The sequence below is a fragment of the Microchirus variegatus genome (assembly GCF_963457635.1).
Source record: "Microchirus variegatus genome assembly, chromosome: 18".
In the NCBI taxonomy this organism is placed as follows: Eukaryota; Metazoa; Chordata; class Actinopteri; order Pleuronectiformes; family Soleidae; genus Microchirus; species Microchirus variegatus.
In genome coordinates, this window is record NC_139819.1 from 11,257,349 (window position 1) to 11,282,085 (window position 24,737).

General features: G+C 41.0%; 1 protein-coding gene across 1 annotated transcript in view; it reads right to left on the reverse strand.

Moving 5' to 3' along the window:
• The window catches only part of fbxl17 (F-box and leucine-rich repeat protein 17), a 243,227-nt gene that overhangs the window by 162,796 nt on the left and 55,694 nt on the right, over positions 1-24,737 (reverse strand). The window contains exon 7 of the mRNA XM_083905333.1: positions 7,054-7,161. Coding sequence (XP_083761459.1) covers positions 7,054-7,161 — 108 coding nt within the window. The remainder of the gene's footprint in view (positions 1-7,053; positions 7,162-24,737) is intronic.

Genomic DNA, 24,737 nt, shown 5'->3' on the forward strand with positions numbered 1-24,737 from the left:
GCTGATGTCAGCTGTGTCACTCGGTGAATACAAGTGCATACTAAAGCTGCCACACCATGTGAATTGGTTGTTTCTTTCATGTATTGGAGCCGCTGAGACAGGAGAACGCTGTGCTGAGACAATCCCTCTACAGTCAGCCCAAATCTCTCTCACACACACACACACAGACACACACACACACACACACACACACACACACACACACACAGAGGCCAGTCTAGACAGAATATGAATATTTGAAAAAGGACTGGGGCAAACACTGGAAAGGCCATGGGTCTGATATCACAAATACATTGTCTCCATCAGTCATGGGCCAGTGAGCCGATGTGGCGAGTGAACGTGCATATATGTGTGTGTGTGTGTGTGTGTGTGTGTGTGTATGTGTGGTTAACTTCTCTCTTTATCTGTCTTGGGCCCATCTACTGTCTATCACACTCTCCTTCTCCTCCTTTCTGTCCCCCTTTCAGTTGCTAATCCTGTGTGTGTGTGTTGGTGTTGATAACAAACTCGGTTGCGAAGGGGGGAAAAGGCTGGAGGAGATAGAGGCACGCTGGTTTCTCTTCAGCGCACTAAGCCAAATGACCACATATAAGCAGGCACCACACCCCCCCACGCACCCCCACCACCCCAACACATGCACAGACCCATGTCACAGCGCAGTGACAGTAGTTGGGCCAATAATGAGACATGATATTTCTTCCCACCAGAAGTCAAAAAACCTCTCTATCTCTGTCTGTCCCGGGTTAAAGGTCTCAGAGCCAAATGAATTATTCTTCAATTACTCTCACAAAAGACACACATCATCCGCGGGCTCTTCGCCGCTCATTATATTCATAAATCCTCCAATCTCCTCCACACAGCAGCGAGGAAAAAATTATTACAATTTTGACTCGTTGCTACGACCCCCCGCAACCCCATTACCTTTCTTCCTTCAAATCCCCACCCCCCCCTTACTCCTTTATTTCCCCTCTATCCTCTTTGCCGTCCCTCAAGACACAACCCATGTACAAGTAAACAGTCACACACACACACAAGGAAAAAAGTACACATACACAGTTATGTGGTTTGTGTTGAGGGGGTTATCAGTTTGACACAGGGCACTGTGATTATGTATTTTCTGTGCTTCAGTCAGGGCCACGAGATAAGGAGCCAGGAGACTGCGGCACAGCCCCAACACCATTCACCCTTAATGGGGAAGAGAGGTGGAGAGGTGGGTGTGAAGGTGGCAGTGGGTGAAGACCTGTATCTTAACCTTTTTTTTTGTTTCAACACTTTAAAACCTTTTTTTTTTTTTTTTTTTTAACCGACAAGGTGAGAAAAGGTGAAAAGCTGTTTATAATATTGGTCTTTTTTTCCTCGTTTTTCATAGGTCATGAGCCAAATTTGAACTCAGAACGTACTCGAAATGCACTACGCCACCAGGACGGTTCGAAACATATGATTCTGGTTAGGAAATTAAATAGCTTCCCCGTCATAAGTCAGACTGTTTTATTCGCTCATAAACACAGAGAAAGAACGAGGTGCTGCCCAGAGTCCAATTCTGTCAAACTTACAAAGAATTTATCAAAAACTTCAAACCTTTTTCTGGTGAAGAACAACAAAACCACTGGACCGGCAGAGTTGAACTAATCCACAAGGCCCCCAAATTAAGACCAGAAACATCCAAGTTTTTGCACATCAGAGAGACAACACAATGCTATTACAGTCTCCAAACGCATACCTCTTTTCATCTCTGACACATTTTGCAACAGTCTCTCCATTTGTTATGTCTTTGGCCTGCGCTCTTTCTCCTGAGGGTGGGAACTTTCACACACACAAAAAAGGCATTTTGAGGCCCTCAGTGTCTTAGGGCAGTGATAGGCTGATGTATAAGGAGGGGCATTGTGGGAAGCCATGACAAGCAAAGGGAAGCCATCAGTGGGACATCTAAGGCTGGAGGAATGAAGGCTCTCTGGCACCAAGAGCCGCTCTTTCAAACACTGGCTCTCTGATAGAGCCGACCTTGGACTTAATCACTACCAGAAGAAAAGAGCAGCACTTGACAGGAAGATTGAGAGAAAGAGAAAGTGTGTGTGTGTGTGTGTGCGTGTTCGAGAGAGGGAGAGGCTACATCCACACTACTATATTTACATTTTAAGAGAAAGAATAAATGACATCCAACTGCGGTCTGTGACATACTCCTCCTCTCACACCCGTCCCTTTCCCAAACATGTCAGGGAGATACAGTTGTCTTCGCACCCTAGAAAGGACAATGTTCTTCTTTATTTGTGTATAAAGCTTCAAAACGCAAGGTCCAACTGGTTGTCTCTTCAGGCTGCTGCAGAAACGTGGCGTCCGTGTGATCCACCAAGTTGTTTGTCTGTATATGTTTGCCCTGTGGTGGACTGGTAACCTGGTGGCCTGTCCACAGTTTACACCACAGGCCTAAACAACCCTATAGACAGGTTTAATCAGCCTAGAGTGAACTCATTTGCCAATGGTTTGAATGTATCAGACAGCTTTAAGGGTCAACGGTGCTCTTCATAACATTATATTTTGGAAATAGACCAATAGATAGAGCATTAAAGGCGCCATATGTCACCACACTCAAATTCAAAATACCAAAGTATTTTAGGTTTTGGTTCCTCCGCCATTGTGGCTCGGATGTAACTGGCAACCCGTGGTCGCTCGCCAGCTGAGACTCTACTGACTCCAATGATTGGTAGACGGCGGTAGGTGGCGCCACATGCCTAAACATGATTTCAAATCATAAACATGATTTGAGGTCCGCAAAAGTATTTTTTAATGTGAATATTTTGGCTGTACTGTTGTTGTTGGTGAGTTCAGAACCAAAAAGAATTAAAATATTTCTCGACTCAGGGGAAACTTAGGTTGGGAAGCACAATTTTAGTAACTATTCTAGTAATACAAAGCTAAATGCAAATTGGTGAGTATTCCTTTAAGGAATGGGGAGACAGGGGTCACACGGTTGGTGTAGCGGTTATCGCTCTTGCCGCCTTTGCAGCAAAAAGAATACAGAAGACCCCAGACTTCAGAACAAGGGCCTTTCTGCATGGGGTTTGCATGTTCTCCCTGTGTGTGTGTGGGGGTTTTCTCCAGGTTCTCCGGTTTCCTCCCACAGTCCAGAAACATGCAGATTAGGGGATTAGGTAACCTAAATTGACCGTAGGTGAGAGAGTGAATGGTTGTTTGTCTTTATGTGGCCCTGTGACGGACTGGTGAACTGTGCAGGGTGCACATCACCCTATGTCGTGACCTTCATGTGAAGGTAGACGATGGATGGATGGATGGAGAGACAAATATGACTGTTAATAAGTAACATCTTTCCTAAAACAGGCTTGAGGAAAATGTGACGCCAAACATATGTGTGCGCTACAGACACAATAAAATGTAATGTGCTTTCACCTCTGTGGCTTGTCACGGGAATGACTAAAGGCCATACCCTGAGAATGATTAATACCATCCAAACAACCACAACTCACAAACACACGGAAACCTCACACAAACACATGCAGCCATAGAAACCGAGCTCGCAAACACACACACACACACACACACACACACACACACACACACACACACACACACACACACACACACACATGTCTTAAAAGTTCTCCGATTAGCGGCTGAAGGAGAGCACATCACTGAAAGCTCTGGGACACCCACAAAGCCCCACATCCATTACACAGCCTCACAATGTGACAAGCCCCATCAATAAAAATATTATTAATGTCAAGAGCTTAGAACTGGCGTCATTCCAAAAACCCAGCCATAAATTAGAATTTACATTACGTCCCTGGCAGAGCAACACAACGACCACATCACACATGTATTTGCTCTTAAAATGATCACACTTCGTGTTGTGACATTTGAATCTATATGTAGTGTGCGATTGCCAGCCCACAAAGGGACGTGTTAGAAAGCTTGTTTTCCATTAGAAGCCTTTACACCCTCAGCCAGCAGAAATCTTGATTTTTTTTTTTTCTTCCCTCCTTCAGCTGCTAACAAGATGATGATTTATCAAACAGTGTCTGGCTACAAATATTGACTTGTGTTGCGCGCATCACTGAGGAACTGCACAGCTCCTGTAGGACTCGAAACGCTGCAAAAGCCATTAGAGAAGCATAAATGCCACAGCTTTGCAGTTACTGTAGGGAACATCTGCACTGAAGTCGTCGCGATGGGTGGCCTATTTCAACCACTTGATTAGGAAAATACACTTTAAATTGATTTCCTCACACTCTAATTTTTAAAAAGTCGCTATTAAAAGGATGGGGGGGGGGAGAGTCTATCAATTTGTAATGAGTGTCATTTGAGAGAAGTTAATAAAAGTAATGGATTTTTCCTCCTTTTTTCTGATGATCGCTGGATTGCAAAGGAAGGAAGGCTGTGAGATTATCACAGAGAGAGAGAGATGGAGGTGGAAAAGAGGTGGGAGGGTGTGTGTGTGTGTGTGTGTGTGTGTGTGTGTGTGTGTGTGTGTGTGTGTGTGTGTGTGTGTGTGTGTGTGTGTGTGTGTGTGTGTGTGTGTGTGTGTGTGTGTGTGCGTGCGTAATAAATCGAACAAGAGAGGAGCGCCGCAGTCCCGGAGTCACATGCAGGTCCACGGAGTCATCAGAAATGCAACGATTCCAAACATGAATATGGTTTTCAATCGACACCGAAACGGGACCACGTGGGAATGAATGGGAGGAAGAATCAACTGCTAAATGAGATAATTACTGTCAGATATTATAGAGAGAGGGAGCTAGAGAGAGAGAGAAAAAGAGGCAGAGAGACGACAAAAAGAGATTAATCACGGACACGTGGAGCCAGCATCAAAGAGAGAGAGAGAGAGTGAATCTATGGAGAAACACTGTGTGGTATCCTTTAAAACATTTACTTTCATTTCACTGAGATCTTACGTTTTATTATATATTATCACATCTTCCGTAGCTCAGCAGTGAACGATCACAATGTAAATAAAAAATAAATAAATAAAAATAAAAGATTATCTCAATCGAATCTTATTTGGACAGCACGAAAAGTAAAAATGGCTGCCGGACTTCTAAGGCAAGGATTAAGGAAATCCAATAAGAATATATCAGATTATTTTTCTTGTTTTATTCCAGGGTGTGTCCATACACTGGGGCCTGACTCCAGATGCAACACATTTCTAACCACACACACACACGCACATCAAACCTTTTTTTTTTTTTTTTGTCTTTTATTCTGGTGTTTGTTTACTTACGTTTCAGGGAGAAACTGTGACTAATATATTTACGGAATCTGATGCTTTTGCAGCTGAAAAATAAGCTAATGCTGCACCCGTGCAACCTAAGTAATGGTGATGTGTTTTAGTGTCACCAAAAAAACATAATTAAGCTATATCAAATAATTGGAGAAATGATCATGCCAACCAATCTAGCACCAGTCTCACGTAAAAACAAAATCTTAAGGGAAACCATCACAAATATGATGATGATGATGATGCTGTGTGTATCAACAACGTCATGTTATGTATGGCATAAAGTGCTATTTGATCTCACTTATATGATTGTTTGACAAGAATACAGAGAGACTCCTTAAGATGTTGGAGAATCCACTTGACTGCCATTATGCAAATGGATAACATATACTTAAAAACCACATGTCATGCAATCCAATCAAAAGCTCAATAACTGGACCTCGTGAAGGGTTGGGCAATAATTCAATAATAATATATACTGCATTATTTTCCTCAATATCAGTATCACAAAGCCTCAATATATTTTACATGTACTGTACAACAACAAAAAATGCCATCAAATATTTAGCCTCAGACGTGTGAAATGGGTTAAAAATCACAAATCACTGTTTTCTTCTTTTTTTTTCACTGAGGAGCAAAAAAGAATCAATCTCGAATTTTCTGACACGTTATCCCCATACTGACTGATGTGAAACTTTTTTACTGTAATTATGCTGTTTTTGGTCATATCGCCCCCGAGCACCAACCTGTAAAAATGATTCTGCTTTGTCATGAAACCTGTAGTATTGTCTTGTTTAAACTCGTGACCTCAACAAAAATCACAGTGGGTAAAAAAAAAAAAAAAAAAGTCCAGTTCAGAAGAAAAAAAACATAAATAATACTAGAATTATGAACTTGTTCATTTGAACCCTTAAAACTTCACCTTGGTTAATGGGGTAATAAATAATAATGAGTTGTGCTAGACTGTTTGTGTGTGCGTGTGTGTGTGTGTGTGTGTGTGTGTGTGTGTGTGTGTGTGTGTGTGTGTGTGTGTGTGTGTGTGTGTGTGTGTGTGTGTGTGTGTGTGTGTGTGTGTGTGTGTGTGTGTGTGTGTGTGTGTGTGTGTGTGTGTGTGTGTGCGTATTCGTCCACTTCCAGGTATGCTAATGCTGTTATGACTGGCTGGCTTCATTACTGTCTGTCTACAACACAATGGCCAAGGTCAGAAAAGGCTGCAGAGAAGATAGGAGGGGGGCCAAACCATGAGCACAGATTAATCTGCTGTTTAATCTAATAATGCAGCACAGCATCATGTGCCAAAGTCCTATTAACACAACTGTAATTGGATTTGAGGTGGGAAAGTGTGCATGCAGATTCACAAGGGAACATTACGTTCGCATGTAAAGCCTAAACGCACCAAATACAAATCGGGAACTGGTGCGTTCCCCATTATCACCTATTCTGGAGCGCATGTTGTGTTGAGAAGAGGATATGAAGAAAAAGAAAAAGCAAGGCGAGTCATTTTGTGGTGAATTCAGCTCATGCAGTCACGACGCGACTGCGTGTTGGACATTTAATGATGCACATAACTGAAGTAAACTGATGAGATTAACTCTTCTTTTAATAATGTTAGGCCTCTGCCTTGCTATGTAAAGTGCCTTGTGGGATAACGTACCGTATGTTGTGATTTGCACGATGATAAATAAAGTTTGATTTGATTTTAACTGCCGTATGCGGAGATTTACTGTAGGATAAACAGACTTAATCTCGCACAATAGATCGGTGTCAAAGGGCTGAGGGCAAAGCACAATAAGGCAAAATCAAACGTTCTGTGTGGTTCTTACCGCAGTGAGATGGATGACTCCCTGAGAGGTGACAGGACATCCCATGAAGCCAACAAACTGCAGCTCGGGACAATGCTCTGCAACAGCCTGCACAGACCGATCAGTCACCTGGGACAATAGAACAGAACAGAGAAGTTTAAATTAGTATCACAGATAAGAAACATCATCACCTTCATACTTAAAGCTACAGTGTGGAATTTCTATTCTACCAATTTTCGGTCGGTTACGTGTTGCATGTCCATATTTGAATGTGGCTTTACTCGTCCACGTTGCATCCAGCTGTGTGGCGCACGAACTGCAACAGCTGTGATGCAGGCGGTTGGACAGGCAGATGTTTAGAAAGTGGAGCAGTTGGTTTGCTTGGCTTTTTTTTTTTTTGTACAAAAGTACACATTTTCAATATCACAGGATCATAATTTGTGAAAAGACAACATTGTTTTCCTTGTTTAATATGACTGTAACGTCCTACTGAGAATCCAGGTTTAGTTTTAGTGGGTACTTCTTGGCATTTTCAGCCATAGTCTAACTATATGTCAGCCATAGCCGTGTTTCAATCATGATACAGTTCATTTTAGTACAGTATGGTAGCCCGCGTTCAGGCTTGAGTTTCGACTGAGAACAGTCCCCTTACTTGGTATGCGGGGTTTTGCGCTGTGCCAGACGTCCGTGTCAGCGAGATACGTAGCGCGACGTTGTACCAGAACAACAAATAACGGCATCGAACGCAACTCAACGGACAACAACGGAGCAGCCTGTTTGTTTCCTCTCAGTTTGGGGCTATTCGTCAAGCTTTGTATGAAAATAGACTGCAGGCGTTGGAAATGAAAAAGGGAGTGACACTTTTCTGTAGCCCAATCAGCTGGCTGTTTGTCGAGCTCCACCAGTACCGTACCGTTACTCTGGTACTCCAAGAGAAGGGTTCAGTAACATGGAACAGTTGGAGCCGGTTATTATGGTACTATTCCTCATGAAAATGCAAAAATGAGTACCGTACCATATCGAAAACATTCCACTCGGTGGAAACACGCCATATATGACCTTCCTAGTGCTATAAGTTCGTTGTGCTTCCACCTTGCCTCCATCATTTGTGAATTAAAATGTGTCGCGCTGTGTGCAGCACGGGAATGATGTGGGACACACGAAACTCGTCTCACAATGGGTCTGAATGTTGCATTTAAAAGTTACGTAGTACAGCTTTAAATGTGTTGCAGTGATTCTATTTAAAGTTAGAATCGAGGAAAAACCCGAGTTCGCCATTAATTCAAACAAATAATTAACGTAAGTGCATTTTTCAAAGTCAGCGTGTGCAAATAAGTGCTGTCAGTTTCCAGACTAAAATGTCTTCTCACAGAAGGAGAGGAGGAGGAGGAGGAGGAGGAGGAGGAGACAGAGGATAAAGAACAAAACAGCTCAAAGTGTGTGCCATCCACGCGGCGTGGGTGTAGACTTATGATGGATGGACTGTTCCCCATCATTCACCCGGCCGTCAAGTAACAGCTCATAATGGATCAGAGATCGATAGCAAAAGCATTTCCACCAGCTTCCACTGTACTCATCAATACGAGTATTGATAGCTCCTCAACACCGCAACAATAACGTGCAAGATTGCTTGTTCTTTTCTTCAGGTTTGCTTAGTAATTTCAACAAATTCTACATCTGTCACAAAGAGAGGGACAAAGTGATTGTGATTAACTGGGGTAACACCAAAGCCCTTTAGAGAAAAGGCCATTTAAAAGTATTCCCATTTACAGATTTTCAAATATTCTTTTTACGAAACTGCCAAAACATGAGGTAGACTTTTGAATGATTGATGCACAAAGTCTGTCAAAGAGCACTTTAAGTATGACATGTTTTGAAAAGTAAATGAATATTTTAACGCTTAATATTGTAGACTGAGTGGAGCAAAATTTTAAAAACGCTTAAAAAGACTAGAGGTTAATAAGGTAGCGGATAATACAATGGCACAGTTGGTCATTCACTCACACATTTCTTGTAAAAGAAAAAAAGAAATCAATTTTGATTCAAAAAATGCAAAGAAAACGTTCAAATTATACGGCTCGTCTTGGTGACTTTAGTACAAACTTAAAATTCATCCATTGTGCCTTCAGACCAATAAAGTGTGAGTCAAAGGGGAAACTGCAGGGGAAAGCTTTTGCCATTTCCTTATTCAATGTAATTTAAAATGGTGATACTAAATCATACTCCAGGAAGGTTTCCAAAGAGTATATTAATCACTGCTTCTCCTTAGGCACTGTCCTCACTGCGCGATTGACAAGATAATTAATTGGCTAGTTAAACTGCAAAGAGTGGTGACTTGCAGATTGAGCCGCAGTATTGAGTTGTGCGACTGAAATGTTGCACAATTACAGATAGAGCGGCGATCGAGGCAGCGGGACACGTCCTGAAAACTGCACGGGCTGTTTAACTGCTATTTAGTTTTAAAAACGTGTATATTTGGGTTTTTACCTGTAAAAGCAAAGAGGACTTACAAGTGACTGCTAGCGAGCTGCTATACCTACACCTGCTATAAATGTATAAATCTGTAAATGACGGGATGAAGGTGGAATCTTGCAAACCAGTAACTGTGTGGCAACACCATATATTTTTTTTAAATGAATAAACATTAATAAAGTTATTAATAAGAACAAAAAAACAAACAGCACTTTACAAGTAAAGTTAGATTGGACTGGATTGAAATATGGTCAGCGGCAACATTCAGTGGTCTTTTATTTCTGTAGAACAGACCATTGTTAAGTGTAAATAGACCGTTGCTAAGGACTGATCATCACATGCGCAGCAGTTCGGTCATTTTACATTTATGTGCAATTCGTCAGGGACATCTCAGCCACAATGGAATGGTTTTTTTTTTAAAACATTAAATTCAATAATTGTGGACAGAAGGAAAAATGCTTTTATTCTTTTAGCTCAAAGATCAAAATAGAGGAGCACAAAGAATACTAATACCGCATTATGGTTTGCATGGTTTGTCTGTATATTTAGATAGAATTTGCTAGTCTTAACGGCCAATCAAAGCTGCTTTACACAGTTTTTGCCATTCACAACATCCAACATCTTCCACTTCGCCCATACCCCAACACACAAGAAACCCGGCTTTTGTCTTGTATTTAATTGCAGAGAAATCAGGTTCAAACTGTGAAGACACTGACAGACTCACTTTACATCCAAACACTGTCATTCTCATTGTTTGCTTGCGGTGACTTTTTCCATTCTACATCTTCGCAACAGGACGATAAATCCGTGACGAGGCCCAGTGTGAATGAATACATTCAAAACAATTCATTTTGAGGACATGCACTCTGGACTATTTTACTACAAGGATGCAATACGACATTTTCATCATCAATGAAATAACTCTTACATCAGTGCTTTGTTTCTAAACGGTGCAATAAGCGAGATAACGTGCAGCGAGCAGATCATTGTGATATAAGAAAAATCACTTTGTATGTATACTATGGGAAATATGGGCCTACTGCCCCCAACACTTCCTATAGTGCATAGTAGATATTGAACATGGTTTGCCAGAGGCTAAAAAAATATATGTTATTAAAAATTCAGGACACCCCATCCCACTTTTTTTTTTTTTTATACAGGATAGCCGACTGTGTAAAAATGGGAGAATACACATTAAATTTTGATTTTCAAACACACCAAAATGACCGATAAAACATTCCACATGTTTTTCATTCCAGGTAAAGGGAAGCATCTTTATTACACTGCACCACTATTTTCACCTTGAGTTGCAGCGTTAGATTAAAATCTTGGTATTTGGTCGCCGTAAAGGACACACAGTCACACTGTTAGTCAGTGTCACGCTGTAACCAAAACAGCCAGGAACACTGAGTCATTCTCCCCACCTCACGTCTATTCAGTCAGTGTGTTACAGATCCACGCGGCAGCCTACCTCATCACAATGATTGAACTACTGCTTGTTCATTACTGATCATTTGGTTGTCAAGAAACCTTTTTTTCATTCTCTAAAGGCCCACAAACAGGAGAACGAGACTCCAAACGCTGGACTACAGCATTCAGAGTCATTTTGGGGCAGCGTTTCTTGTCTATGAAGACATTAATTGAAACAATGCCACACTTACAGAGAAGGGAAAGAAAAATATCTGATACGGAAAGTTCCGTTTCTGCGTTGGTAAGGTCTTAAATGTACTCCACATACGCCCTTAGACTTAATCACACCACTGTCTCTCAGAGTCTGCCTCACTCTTCACCTCTAGTTTCCCGGTCTACCTTAAAGGTTACTCCTTAGAGGCAGAGGAAGATGGAAAACCCAAAGTGACAGCAAGGGGAAAGTGAAGTCACATAAAGAAAGGACAAGGTGTCCATTTATCTTTCATGTAGTTACACGCAGTATGGCTTATCTGGTTAAAAAACACTTCCTAGGGAGTCGCGTCCATTATCAGTAAGGAGCCATAGTGGTTGGTAATAGAGGGCCAAATGGTCCAAGATGACTTTGCCTTCCGGTGAGTATGTGGAATAAGTTTTTATGTTATAACATGAACAATATATGATGTGTATTTTCAATACCTACTGCAACTGGGTACAACCTGTTGCAGTAGGTAACAGAAACACAATTTGTATCCATAGTTCCGAGATGAGGAACAAAGCCTTTTCCAGGATGTTGACAATGTCACTGTGACACAAATTCAACGAATCTCTGTGAATTCTGAGCAAAACAGACTATTATACAGTATTTTTTGTTCAGTTAATGTGAGTGAAGTACCCAACTAAAGTTAATTTGCTCAGACTGTTTCACAGAACACATCAATAAAAATGCTCCTAATAAAAAAAATAATATTCATTTAGCAATGTTGAAATCGTGAACAACCTATGAAGACAGAGGCACAAAAGCAAGTACTAAATCTATCATAATATAATGTGTGTTCATTAGTTTAATATAATAAAACATGTTGCAAAAAGGAAAAGGATTCTGCAGCATCCCTGGTACAGAACATAGTTATTAAACCTAATGTTCAGTAACATGCACCTCATTTAGACCAATCCCCCCCTCGCTGCAGTCACAAAACATTAACTAAAGGTGAGTCAGTGCTCCCACTCAGAGACACTGATGGATATAGAATGTGCTCTCTAGGCCCAGCTGGAGAGTAGAGCAGAGTTGTCTCTTTGAGTGTTAAGGTAGAGGGGGGGGGGATAAGGATCCGCCAGGACAAGACTCATCTGAGCAGCTGGCAAGGGAAATGAGCTGGCCAGAGCTCCCCTCCCCTCCTCCTCCGACTTGGCCTCTGCCAAAAAAAACCATCAAGGAAAACATTCTCAGGTTGACTACCAGCAAAATCAAAGCTACACTACAGGGATCTTTAAATCACAATCATCTGCAAGAGAAAGCAAGCAAATCACAGCGGAGGCCGCCATCCTCCACACCAGTGTCGGTGCTGCAAGATGTGTGTGCGGGTGCAGCTGAGACAAAAAAAAAGAAAAAGAAAGAGAGCAGTTTTACACAGCTACACTAACTCTCAGAAGGTGAGAGGAGAACAAAGTAAAATCCCAGCAGAGCAGAACAGGCCAGGAGGGCAATGTACCATAGGCTTTTTCTGATAATATCAGCCTGTGTGTGTGTTATGTCTGTGTGAGAGTAAGACCATATGGGCTTGTAGCTAAGATTTGTCTTCAACCCTCCACCACCACCACCAACAACAACAACAACAACAACAAAAAATCCCCCAATTTCTCCTTGCTTCCTCCTCCTTCCCTTCAACCTTTCATGGACTTTGATTTAAAAACATAAAAAAATAGCCATGGCAGAGCTTTGGAGAAGAAGTGGTGGGCCAAGACGGGCCTTAAAGCCTTTTAGAAGGGATCTGGTTTGATGGCCTGTGGGTGAAGGTGGGGAAAAAATAGTGGTCTGGAATGGTGAAAATGCTGCAGTCATAAAGATAGCCTTTGTGTATGTGTGTGTGTGTGTGTGTGTGTGTGTTTGTGTGTAGCTGCAAGGTAATTGTTGAGACTGCTGTGGTAGCAGAAAGGGGTAGTGCTATATCTGAGTGTGTGGTTTTTGTCTGGCGGTCTGTTCTGACAAAAACGCTAAGGCAGCACCCAAGGGCCACTTCCCATCCAATAAGGGCATTTAAGCTTGTCAATATCGTCTATCACGCGACTAGTTTGACTCCATCAAAAACCTCGATCACGCAGGCAAAAGAGACGGAAACGGACGAAGACCAAACTAGATCGTCTTACACCTCGCTCACTCCTTTGCCTCCCCAAGGTTCTTCATAGCTCCGCAAGATAGTTCTCAAACAAGTTAGGGAGTGTGCAGAGGGCATTATGATACAATACCACATATAATTACACAACCACACAAAAACCTGATTCGCCCCCCCCCCCCCCCCCCCCCATACACTTCTGGAAAAAAGTAAAGCAGCAGAAGTTTAAACTCTAAACCCAGCAAAAAGAAAACTGTCTCCAAAGTTTCTACATGTGCACAGATGTCAGTCAAATAAATAAACGTTGGAAGCATCATTGCAGCAAGTCACGGTCACTAATATGGAAAAAATTATTATATGGACCAAAGGATGCTGCCATGAACAAGTCAAGTACGGCGCATTTGTCGTAAACCAAATTCACCCACACAAAAGCTATTGAGAGGAAGCCAATGTCTTCCTGAAATCCTTTGTCGCACAGATGGAAACGGCAAAGACGACGTCAAACAATTTCCACAGAGACACAACTATGCTACCCTTCTGAAAAGGAAAGGAAAAAAAATACTGGATATACTTTTAAGAAAAGGGAAATGGGACATTATTCATGTGTGACATTTAATTTGACAACAGAGATAAGTGGTGATATACGGTGATGAAGGTGGGGATGGACCGATTATTGCCGCCGATGTTCAGCATTTTGACGCATATCAGCATCAACCTTTTTTTATCTGACGGCCAATAAGAGATACATTTATTTATTTATTTATTTTATTAATTAATTAATTACAATTTCAGTTAAATTTACAAGAGATGCTGCTGACCCCGGGAACTCCCTGCGATTTTTGTTTTAACTTAAATCAAAGATAAGTGAAAGATTAAAATAACTTTTCAGTTATACTGACATTTTTGAAAACTTGATTTATTCTTGAAAACTTCATTTGTATATGTTTTTTTAACTTTATAAGACATGCTGAGCCTGGGAGCTTCCTGCACTTTTTGTTCGAATTTTAAAACAAAGATGTCTTTTGTCTATTATAACTTTAACAAGTTGCAAATCTGAAAAGTTGTTTAATAAACATGTGCTTAAAGGCATTTAAACGAAGTTAAGTGTTGGTGTTTGTATTATTCAAAATGTTGACGCCAATCTTTTGCACTTTTACTGCAAATATCGGTTATCGGCCTTCTTGACTACTAATAATCGGTATCGGCCCCTGAAAAAAACATATCGGTCTAAGGTCTGAAGGTTGGAGTACTGACAATGGTGCACTCTTAGAAATAAGGGTTCCAAAAGGGTCCTTCTACAAGGGCTGAGGTTCTACCTGGAACCATTTGCTTGTGAAAAACCCTTTCCCGAAGAAAGGGTTTTTCAAGGGTTCCAGGTGGAACGAACAGGTTTCCAGGTGAAACCTTTATAAAAGGTTCTACCTGGAGCCAAAAAGGGTTCTCCTATGAGGACAAGCCGAAGAACCTTATACGTTTCGTGTAGTCAACAGATATTCTAAAGTGGATTATACAATAAAAAAAAGTAATTTTTAAAAACGTGCACATGCTCCATGGTGACAACAAATATCTAAAAGTGAGAAAATAGTGAATTAAATAAGCACTACTGCTCCTGCCTACCTCACACAGTCACTTTGACTGGTTGAAAATAAAATGTGGGTGCGACCGAAACAAGCAAATGATTAAATAAAGAAAGTTCATCATCACCCTACAAAAACAATAATGTTCACGCTCAGCACTTCTTTTTTTTGGGGGGGCTAATGTTGGCATTACTACTAGTAGTGTGAGCCAGCTCAGGCACTCAGGGGAAACTGCCTATCAAGCCTGTCAGGCAATTAAGAAGATGTAAGACCTGATTAAGGTTGTGAGTGTAGGTTTATGAGTGAATGGGGGTCCAAAAGTTCACACAAAGTCTAGTTTGGACAAGTTGGAAACAAAGGATTCTAACTGCACGCTACTATTTTCCACAAGCCTCTATAAAAGCCCACCGAATATCACTATGTCAGCGTGAAGTGCGCTCCCCGTTACCGGCTGCTCTGTATTTTAATTTCACAGATTTCCAATATCACTGATAAACAAGGAAGCCAACTGCTTTTTCTGCCAGGTACGGATTGAGGTGGGACAATTTTCATCAGAGTTCCATTCTTTCCGAGGTAATCATTTTCTCTGTGACTATTCTCTTAGGAGTGATACTGCAGCGGGGTTCATCACAGCCTTGGTATAAACTCACAAACACTTACATGCACAGACTTGGGTGCACGCCCATAAACACACACACACACACACACACACACACAGAGGAAACTTTCCCCTCTTTTTAAAGAGCTCAGATGGGCTGTATTGATGCGAAGGACTGGTGATCTGGCAAAAATCTAAATGAATACTTATTATGCTCTGTAATATCCAATGCCTGGAGACAAAAGCAACCCGGAAAGTCGTAAAGTTTTACTACAGCGAGGGAGAGTCTCTTTACTGTGCTGTCTCGGTACTGATGAGCAGGCACTGTGCAATAAGTGCAGGGTGGTTTTACTTGGAGCTGTGCACGTGTATTGATCTGCGACTGAAGCTGGTTCACATTTTTAAGCCCTGCAGAGAAACAAAGACCTCTGCATGCTGTTTCACACGGATACAGAAACACACACACACACACACACACACACAGTTGAATCTAGACGGGTGTAAGGGTCCTGATCTCGAATGATGAGGCGTACCTGTCATATTTATGAGACGGGGAAGGAGAGGGGAGTGAGGAGGAAAAATGACAAAGAAAAGAAGGGGATAAAGGGAAATGTGCAAATAGCAATGTTTTTTTATGTGAACATAATGTCATCTTTCTTCAATGTATTGCTTTGGCAAGCTTGACTGCTTCTTTCATGCCTGTAAATTCTTTCTGACTACAGATGTGACAGACAGGCACTGAGAAAGATGGAGAGGTGGCATGACAGGCCAAACAATTTCTGTGTGTGTGTGTGTGTGTGTGTGTGTGTGTGTGTGTGTGTGTGTGTGTGCGCGCGGCAGTACATGAATATGCAATCTGATCTTATTAGGGGCCTGACGGGATGAGGAGCTGTGATGAGAGCTCTGAATCACCACCAACTAATCAATCAGTCTAATTAACCAAGCATTATGAACATCGGGCCGGGCCAAGAAAGAATCCGCCGACACACGGATTAATAATGATTACTGAGTACACTACAACACATTCTATTAACAATCCATCTTCATGCGATTCCGCAACTTTGCATAAGAAGTCACTTTAGTTGCCAGTGGCAGGAAATCAACTGAATCATATTAGAGCTTCTTCTATCTCCGCATTAAGTGGAATAATGGTGCTTTAAACTAACTTTCCTTACAATGAAGTCGTCTGAAAGTGACTCACTGTTGTCGCCGTCACAATATAGTAGTGCTGTATATCCATGTCTGATGGGGTATAATTTAATTTGCAGACACAGGAGATATGATAATTCCCCTCCGTGGATTAAATGTGCATGTTAAGATAAGTCATAAGTCATTTTTTGTTTTCCTCAAAACTTAAAAAGACAGGGAAAAACTGCTCTCGACTGCCAACTCAAGCCCTCAGTGTGTACACATTCTACTACTTTTCAACTCTGTCCTGCTTGTGATTTTTCGAGCTGAAAACGTAGGAGTAAGTGCAGCACGGTCAGAGGTCCAGCGTAGGACAGGACGAGCAGAAAAGCCACACTCGCGCACACAATTAACGCAGACACTCACCAGGGACAGACAGAGGCAAATATAATAAGTGGTATTCAGTCAGCGAGACCAAGATCCAAGTGGTGGTTTAATAAAACACGTTTCTCGAGCAAGGACGTTCCTTAAAAGCAGCAGCATCTTTCTCAAATTTGGTTTTTGTGTTAAGTGAAACAAGCCCAGAATTCATGCTGATAAATTACCCCCCACATTTGCAGCCTCCACAATATTGGTTGGTTGGACAGACAGACAGACAGACTTCTAGTCATCTGAGCAGAGGCGAGTGTTCTATGATGGCAAGAGAAGCGGCGTGTCCTCTAAAATTTTCATAAAATAAATGGTCAAATATGTAAACGTTGCATTCACTAGAACTCGATCGACCGAATCAGCCGTTTATCACAAATCGTCTGACACAACTTTGTTGGAATTAAAAACCAGTAGAATTGATCGATTGATCTCTCTGAGACTTCACTTCCAGGGAAGCTAAGCATCTCTGGGAGCCAATACAGCATGGTGATTGGAGGAACTGTATGAAAGGCGGAGCCAAGTTGTTACGTTTGGACATATTATACACTCTAAATAAAAACACTATTATTTTCCTTATTGAAGATTTACATAATTATCAGTTGTTTGTTTGCTCATTAATTATTTTAACATGTATGAATGGATGTGTATATACACATTTCACAGACCTGCAACCACCACTGCATCCAAAAGACAACGAGCAGTGATTTTGAGAACTACTTTATCATTATATTATTGATATTAATGTGAAAGAGTTGGTGTTTTTAACCTCGCAAATGTGATGAATTGTGGCCATTTGTCCATTTCCATATAGAGATTAAGCATGGTATTTGAATTAAAGACTGCAAAATCTATTATTTAAAATAAGAGTTGATAAATCTTGTTCAAACATGTATGAAGGCAAAGCAAAGAGTATGGTTATCCACTCTCATCATCTACCACCAAGCCAGGGATTCTTCACATCAGGCCACTCTACACTGTGACAAAAGGGCCATAAAATGATCTGAAAGGCACAGTGTATATTTTTCAAAAATCGAAGCCGGCTCTGAAAGATGACCATGTTTGAAAAATGAAACTCCCAGGATCAATAAGTCCACTTTTCTCCAACTGTGGCCATCTCGGACACACTTGGGGGAAAAAAATCCATGACAAACTTGCCCTATGCTTTTCACATAACTCACAAAAAGTACCCATTTATCAGCAATAATTCCATAGCCTGAACAAAAAAAAAAAAGCATTTTAAGTATTGATATCGGAAATCCATTAAAATCTCAAAATATGCACCGAGCAAACCTTTTCTCTCACACACACACACACACACACACAGATGTCAACCCATCTCGTCTTGATCTATCGATGTCGGCAGCCTTGATGATGCCAGGGAGGACTGTGGAATCTGCATGGGTCATCACCAAAGAGATTGATCGGCTCATTCATTTGCACGCTCCACTCGCAACTGAAAATTACCTGTCATTTATTCAGTGCTTAAGCTCTCCATTCCATCAAGTTTCACACACTGTCGTTCACCATGAAATGGCTGCGTCTGTCTGTCTGTGTGTGTGTGTGCGAGTATGTGTGTGTCTGGAGGTGGCGAGCATTGGCTTTAGGAGAATTCCACATAGCAGTTTCCAAAAGGAGAACAGTTTTGTCTGCAGCCTCTTTGCCTAAGGATCAATAGTGCTTTGTTGCATGTCAGATGGAAATCAGAAGCTGTTGTGGAGGAAGCCAAAGTACATACTTTATTCTTATGCACAGCCATTACACCACGTTGTCAAAACTGTTCTCGAGGAACTTCAAATCCCAGTGTGTTCTTTGTCCAAGTAACATATCAATAGCTTTTTTTTCTGTTGCATGTCGAGCAGAAATCGGATGCTCGAGGTTGAGGAAGCCAAAAGACACATTTTCCCCTCCTTTAAAAGCAAAGTGGCTGCTGGAGTTTGCGATGTCAAAGCCCTCAAACACGTCACTTCAAATCTCAGTGTGTACTTTTCCCTGAAGGAGTCATTCTCAATGTCATGTCACTTCTATGCCTCAGTGTTGTTTTGGGAAGAGGCCTCAGGCAAGGTGTGCGGTATATAGCGATGAAAGCTAAGGGCAGTTTTATCGCTGCGATGGTCGTCTATGAAACATTAGTTACGATGAAACGTCTGGGAAAAGCCAAACGTTCGGTACGTGCAGTTCAGCCTTCAAGAGAAGCACAGACTCGCCGGAGTCAACAACCATTCGTTGAAACGTGCAATTTCATAACAAAAACAAACAACTCCCTATTCTTTTTACCATCTTTCAGGGAGGCCAGAGAAAATCCATTATTGGAAATGCTACATCTAAACCCATTAACTCTGCCAAGAGCAAGCCATCAATTTTCTTACTTGCCCTTCGGCTTGTGTTGCTACACAACAAAGCACTCACCAAACTGTTAAACTGCTGGACTGTCTTTGAAAGACGGAGGAATTTGTGTTTATAACACATTATGGTGAATATTACAAAGGCACAGTTATGTTTGCAATGTTTGGTGTTTGGGTTTAAGTCAGAAAACATACATTGTTAAGGTTGTGAAATGCACTGGTGAAGGTCCTCCGTCAGAAAGGAATGATGTAACAACTCTCTACTTCTAGGGTTTATCAACTATTTATTCAGTGTCTACTATTAGTGAGTGTGGTGATTCACCAAAAACAACTGTGTCTAAAATGTGTTATTTAAGCCATTTCTTTATATTAAAAGTGTGTGCAGTGTAGAGCTGAAACAATTCATCTATTACTAAATTAATCGTGAACTATTTTGATAATCGATTAATTGGATTTTTTCATTATTAAAACAAGATTTCTGATTGCTTTAGCTACTTAAATGTGAATATTTTTCTTAGTTTCTTTGCTCCACATAAAGAAATCAATCAATCAAACTGAATCATTTTGGTTTGTGGACAAAACAAGACATTCGAGAACATCGTCATTTCCAGGTTTGACAAACACTGATCAAGTTTTTTTCAAGACATTTTATGGACCAAACCAAAATGATTTAGTTTTGATCATGTAAGTTAATCATCATGTGTACCTAATAAATAAGTGTTGCTTTGAGGTTTGGCGTGTTGCGCATTTGGAGATCTTCTGCATACCTTGTTTGTAAGAAGTGTAATAAGTGTTGATTTGAGTTACTATTAGCTTTCTATCTATCGAGCATATCTCGCTGACCGTTAATCAGATCACCCTAAGATTTTGGATATGGTTTGAGCATGGCCCGGTGGTGTGCATCCTTCATTTTTTTGGAGGAATTTTAATTTTAGCTAATTTATCATGCTGCACTTTCGCTGATTTATCAAGCTACTATTTGTGGCTAACCTGTTCCCAAAGGTAAGCTAGCGAGGCTACGATTAGCATCAGCGTAGGGCTAACATAATACAAACATTGTGCAACCTCATTAGGCACAACGCAAATGTGTTAATTTTCGAATTAGCATTAGCGTAGCTAGCTAGTCAGTCACTACGCTACGCTAATGCTAATCGAAAATTTTGGTTGCACAGTGTTTGTATTATGTTAGCTTTTACAGCACTGCACTAGTCGTTTTAAACCAGGCTATTGTCCACTGGCCTGTGGCATTAACAAGAGACTTTCACCCAAAGAATGGCTCCTGACTGGATATTTATTCTCTTCCTCTACCACATTTAAGGTCATTAATATCGTTTTCCTCCCACATTTTTCGTTCTCAGCGAATATTCTTGACTAAATGCATTGAGCTCTTGCCATTTGTTTGGCTAATTGGCTAACGACTAGTTCAACAGATGTACTGTACAAAGAGAAGTGGGCAATGAGTCTATTTGCGTTTGCAATCTTTAGCGTGCGTTTATTTCATGATAAAATCATACCAAAAATATCTATACAATGTAGTGTTCTGTAAGAGATGAGAAAACACTTTTGCGGAGCCAGAAGCCAAATATGACCCAGTTTCATGTCTCAGTGGTGATCTGCCTCTTTTAAAAAGAAATCAAAGGCTCCAAGAAAGGCTTGGTCTTCACAGCTGTGAACTTCTTAACCCTTTTCAGTTCCCTTGGTAACTGGGCAGGAGGGTGAACCTGAAATTAACTTTTAACACTTTGAGCTTTACTTAGAAATCAGTTTTGTGTCTCATGCTAATGATGAAAAATGGGACTAAAGGGGGCCAACGTGACCATGGACCCAGACCAGAAAGACCGTCTACCATGGTGACACGACCATCGATGCCTGGCATTACAGCCATGGCTTATATTGAATTGTGCTGTTCAGCAATCCATTGCGAGAACTGCCTCCTCTTCCTCTTATCGACACTACTAAAGATATAGAACAGGAGCTGGCAGCAGCTGAGAGAACCACAGGACCAGCTGCAAACAAACTTCAATGCTCTCTCAAGGAAACCCTTTGAGTTTCTTTGAGATGACATTGATCTTCTTGGTGGATCTTTGATGTTAAGCCTCACAAAATGAGCAATTCAGCAAATGTCATGAAGCACCAAGTGGTGAGAAGTAGAAGTAAATGTGAGAAAGTGTGAAGAGAATTTAGGAAAATCCTATCCCGAGTTAACATACTATGATTTTCTTTTTTTGTTTTTGTGTCGGTGCTTCTCCTTTCATACTGTTTTAAAGATTCCTGGTACATTAGAGAATTAAAGAAAGAAAGCAAGAGAAACACGAGTTGTATTATTTAACTACCTTGAGTGCTTTCCTTCGTACCTCTTCTGTACTTGTGATAATACAGTTCTGCACAACTTAAATATACTTCAATTCAGCTTTTTCCAGTGTCAAACCACCATCTCAGTCTGACTTATGCTGACACCTGACCAACCTGCAAAGAAGTCAGGTTTCTCCAAGTCAAACTTTGCTGTGTTTCCAGCAAAAGCAAGGCTGGTTTCTCCTTTAAAAACACTGAGGAAACCTGGCGGCAGCATCAAGCAGAATATGACGTAATAATAATTTACAATAATTCTGTGTCCTGATGAAAATGCCAAAAGAAATTAAACAGAAAATGTGTGTCACTGATTATTGGCATCAGTCTCTGAGCACTCAGCAGAAATAGGCTACTTTCATCAGAATATAATCCAACAGATTGTTGTCTTTCCATTAGATCTACAATGTCACACATCCAAATTCCAGTTTTTTTTAAAAAAAAAAAAGAAAACTGCACTGCTCTTGCCACATCTAGATCTGGACCAATCTGGCTCCTTGTCACACAATCTGCAAACCATGAAAGGTCTGAAGCCTGCAAAGTCAGCGATGATGGACACGGGTTCAACTTAGAGAGTGATGCTCTCGCTCACTAATTCCAGATTAAAAGAATGATTAAAAAGAGAGGTCAGGCCCATCGGGGGAAGCTGAAGCAGAGACAGCAGGGGAATTTAAAGAGACAACAAAGCACTGCGTCTGATTTGTCCAACGAAAGGGAGGAAAAATAAGATACCATCCCTGTAAGCTCCACTTTAGCTTTACACTTGATAAATTCATTTGATAGACTCTTCATTAGCTCACGTCGTTAGTTTCATTCATTCACTTTCCAGACATTTAATTATGAGTTGGTTTTAACCATCCCAACATTAAAAATGGAATCTCTCTTAGTTTGAACCATCTGCTAACAATTTGCAACGGGATGGGATGGACAAACAGTATTTCAGGTTTTGTTGGCACCATGACCTGATTTGAACCGTTTCCAAAAGGTACAGCATGAATTCAGAGTCCTTATAATATTCTTTCCCTCCACAGAGTCAATGTCACGGGAGGCAAGAAAGACCCCGGGCTGGCCTGAGGGCAGTGGCCTCCTCTGCCCTCATGGCCACTGGGCATGCAGCTTCTGCCTGCTCGGGCTTTATGATTACAGCAGGAGGATTGGTGCGGAGACAGCTGACATACTAAACACTCCGCAGGTGCACCCCCACATTCACTCACACACAACTATCCGTGGCATTTCGTTATGCAGATAATGGTCAGGTTTGGTGACAGTGCCCCGGGCAGAGGAATTAGAGAGCTGTTACATGTTATCGGTGTGTGCAGAGCTCAGTCATAAGGCATTCTTCACAGTGACGGTATGAGCAGCGGCGGGGACAGATATCTGCTGTCAGCGAGATGGAGGTATGATCCAAATAAAGACCAAGGCGAGAAGAGGCTTTACTCGTATATTTTACATGTCTCTCTGTAAAGTGTTCTCCACAGAAGCAGAACATAAAGAAATCCATTGATTCTCTTACTCTGAGTAGAAAGTGTCTTTTTTTTTTGACGTGAGGTTAAAGACATTCACACAAACTCAACTATCTGGCAAACTGTAACTGCCACTTTTTTTTTTTCTTTTTTTTTTCACACTCCACTGCAGGTCAGCCTGATTTTGACTGGTTGCACTTTGTCTCCAACTGTCTTCCCAAAGAGCAAAAGCACATTCTCCCCCCCCAAAATACTGCACTCTCTGCAGTTTTTTTTTTCCTCCTGCCCTTACTAAAATGTGAATGATTGGCTCAGATGGATTTCTACTATGTCGTTCTCGTATATTTAGAAACTTTTTCACTGCCAGATTTGGAACACAAGTGAGAGGAAGGAGGGAAGAGGAAAGAAAATTTGAGAGTGGAAACCAAAAAATCCTATTGTGTGACAAAAATGTGTCTTGGGTCGCACTCAATGCATTGATCAAAGCATGGTGAGGAAATCAACACTGATCGTCACAAATATACTGTATTCTGCCATTTTGGTTAAAGCACAATTTAAAAACACGACATATCCTTCCATTCATTCACCTCACTGCCCCTAATAAATGAAGTCGCTCTCAAGTAAACAAGGAGATAAGGGAAACCTGACCGAAGAACAGGGAGCTTAAAAAAATACATTAAGAGATGCCCCATCCATGTTCAATACATAGACTTAATGCACTTTGTTCTCTGTGTTGTGAATAAATAGAGAAATGTTGCACTTGTAACTTTTCATGGATGTTTTTTTTTCTTCGATATCGTGATGTATCGCTATACCATTGTCTTGCAATATATTGATTATCACAGAATTGTTGTATGCTAATGTTATTGGTATCGCGTATTGTATCATATCGTAAGGTCCCTTGTGATACATACTACACCACAGTATGGTACAGTATAATTCATTATACAGTATGGTATATTCATATTCTAATGGAGATTGTTAGAAATCATTAAAACGTACATGTGTTTGTGTGCCACTGTGTACTTCAAAACAGTCAGGATTTTTTTCTATCAATCTAACCAAGGATGCAGTGTCACCACTATTGATGTGTGTACACTATATTTGTGCTTCAAATGTAGAATGAAAGTTTACATGAGAATAAAATGATATGGGAAATGCCAAAAAAAAAGAAACCCTTAGTGGAGCTTTGGAAATAATAAAATCATTAAAAATAATACAATTAAAAAAAAAAGCAATGGTAGGGACAATGGGCTTTGGTTATCATGCTGACGTATGCGCTCCTGCAGAAAGCTACAACGCCAAGCGCGCCCTTTATTTTTCTACATAATAAGCTGCAGACAAGTAGGCCATTATCTTTGCCATTACTGTTCAACTGGACAATTAATGTCCAAGAGTTTAACAGGGACCTGACCCATTAACATGGCTAATGGGAATATAAGTCCACTGTGTGTTTGTGCATACGTGGACGAGACCGATTGACAGAGAGAGAGAGAGAGAGAGAGAGAGAGAGAGAGAGAGAGAGAGAGAGAGAGAGAGAGAGAGAGAGAGAGATTTCAGTGGTAAGCTAATTAGCTTAACACTATCACAGATGGCTAAAGGGTCACTGT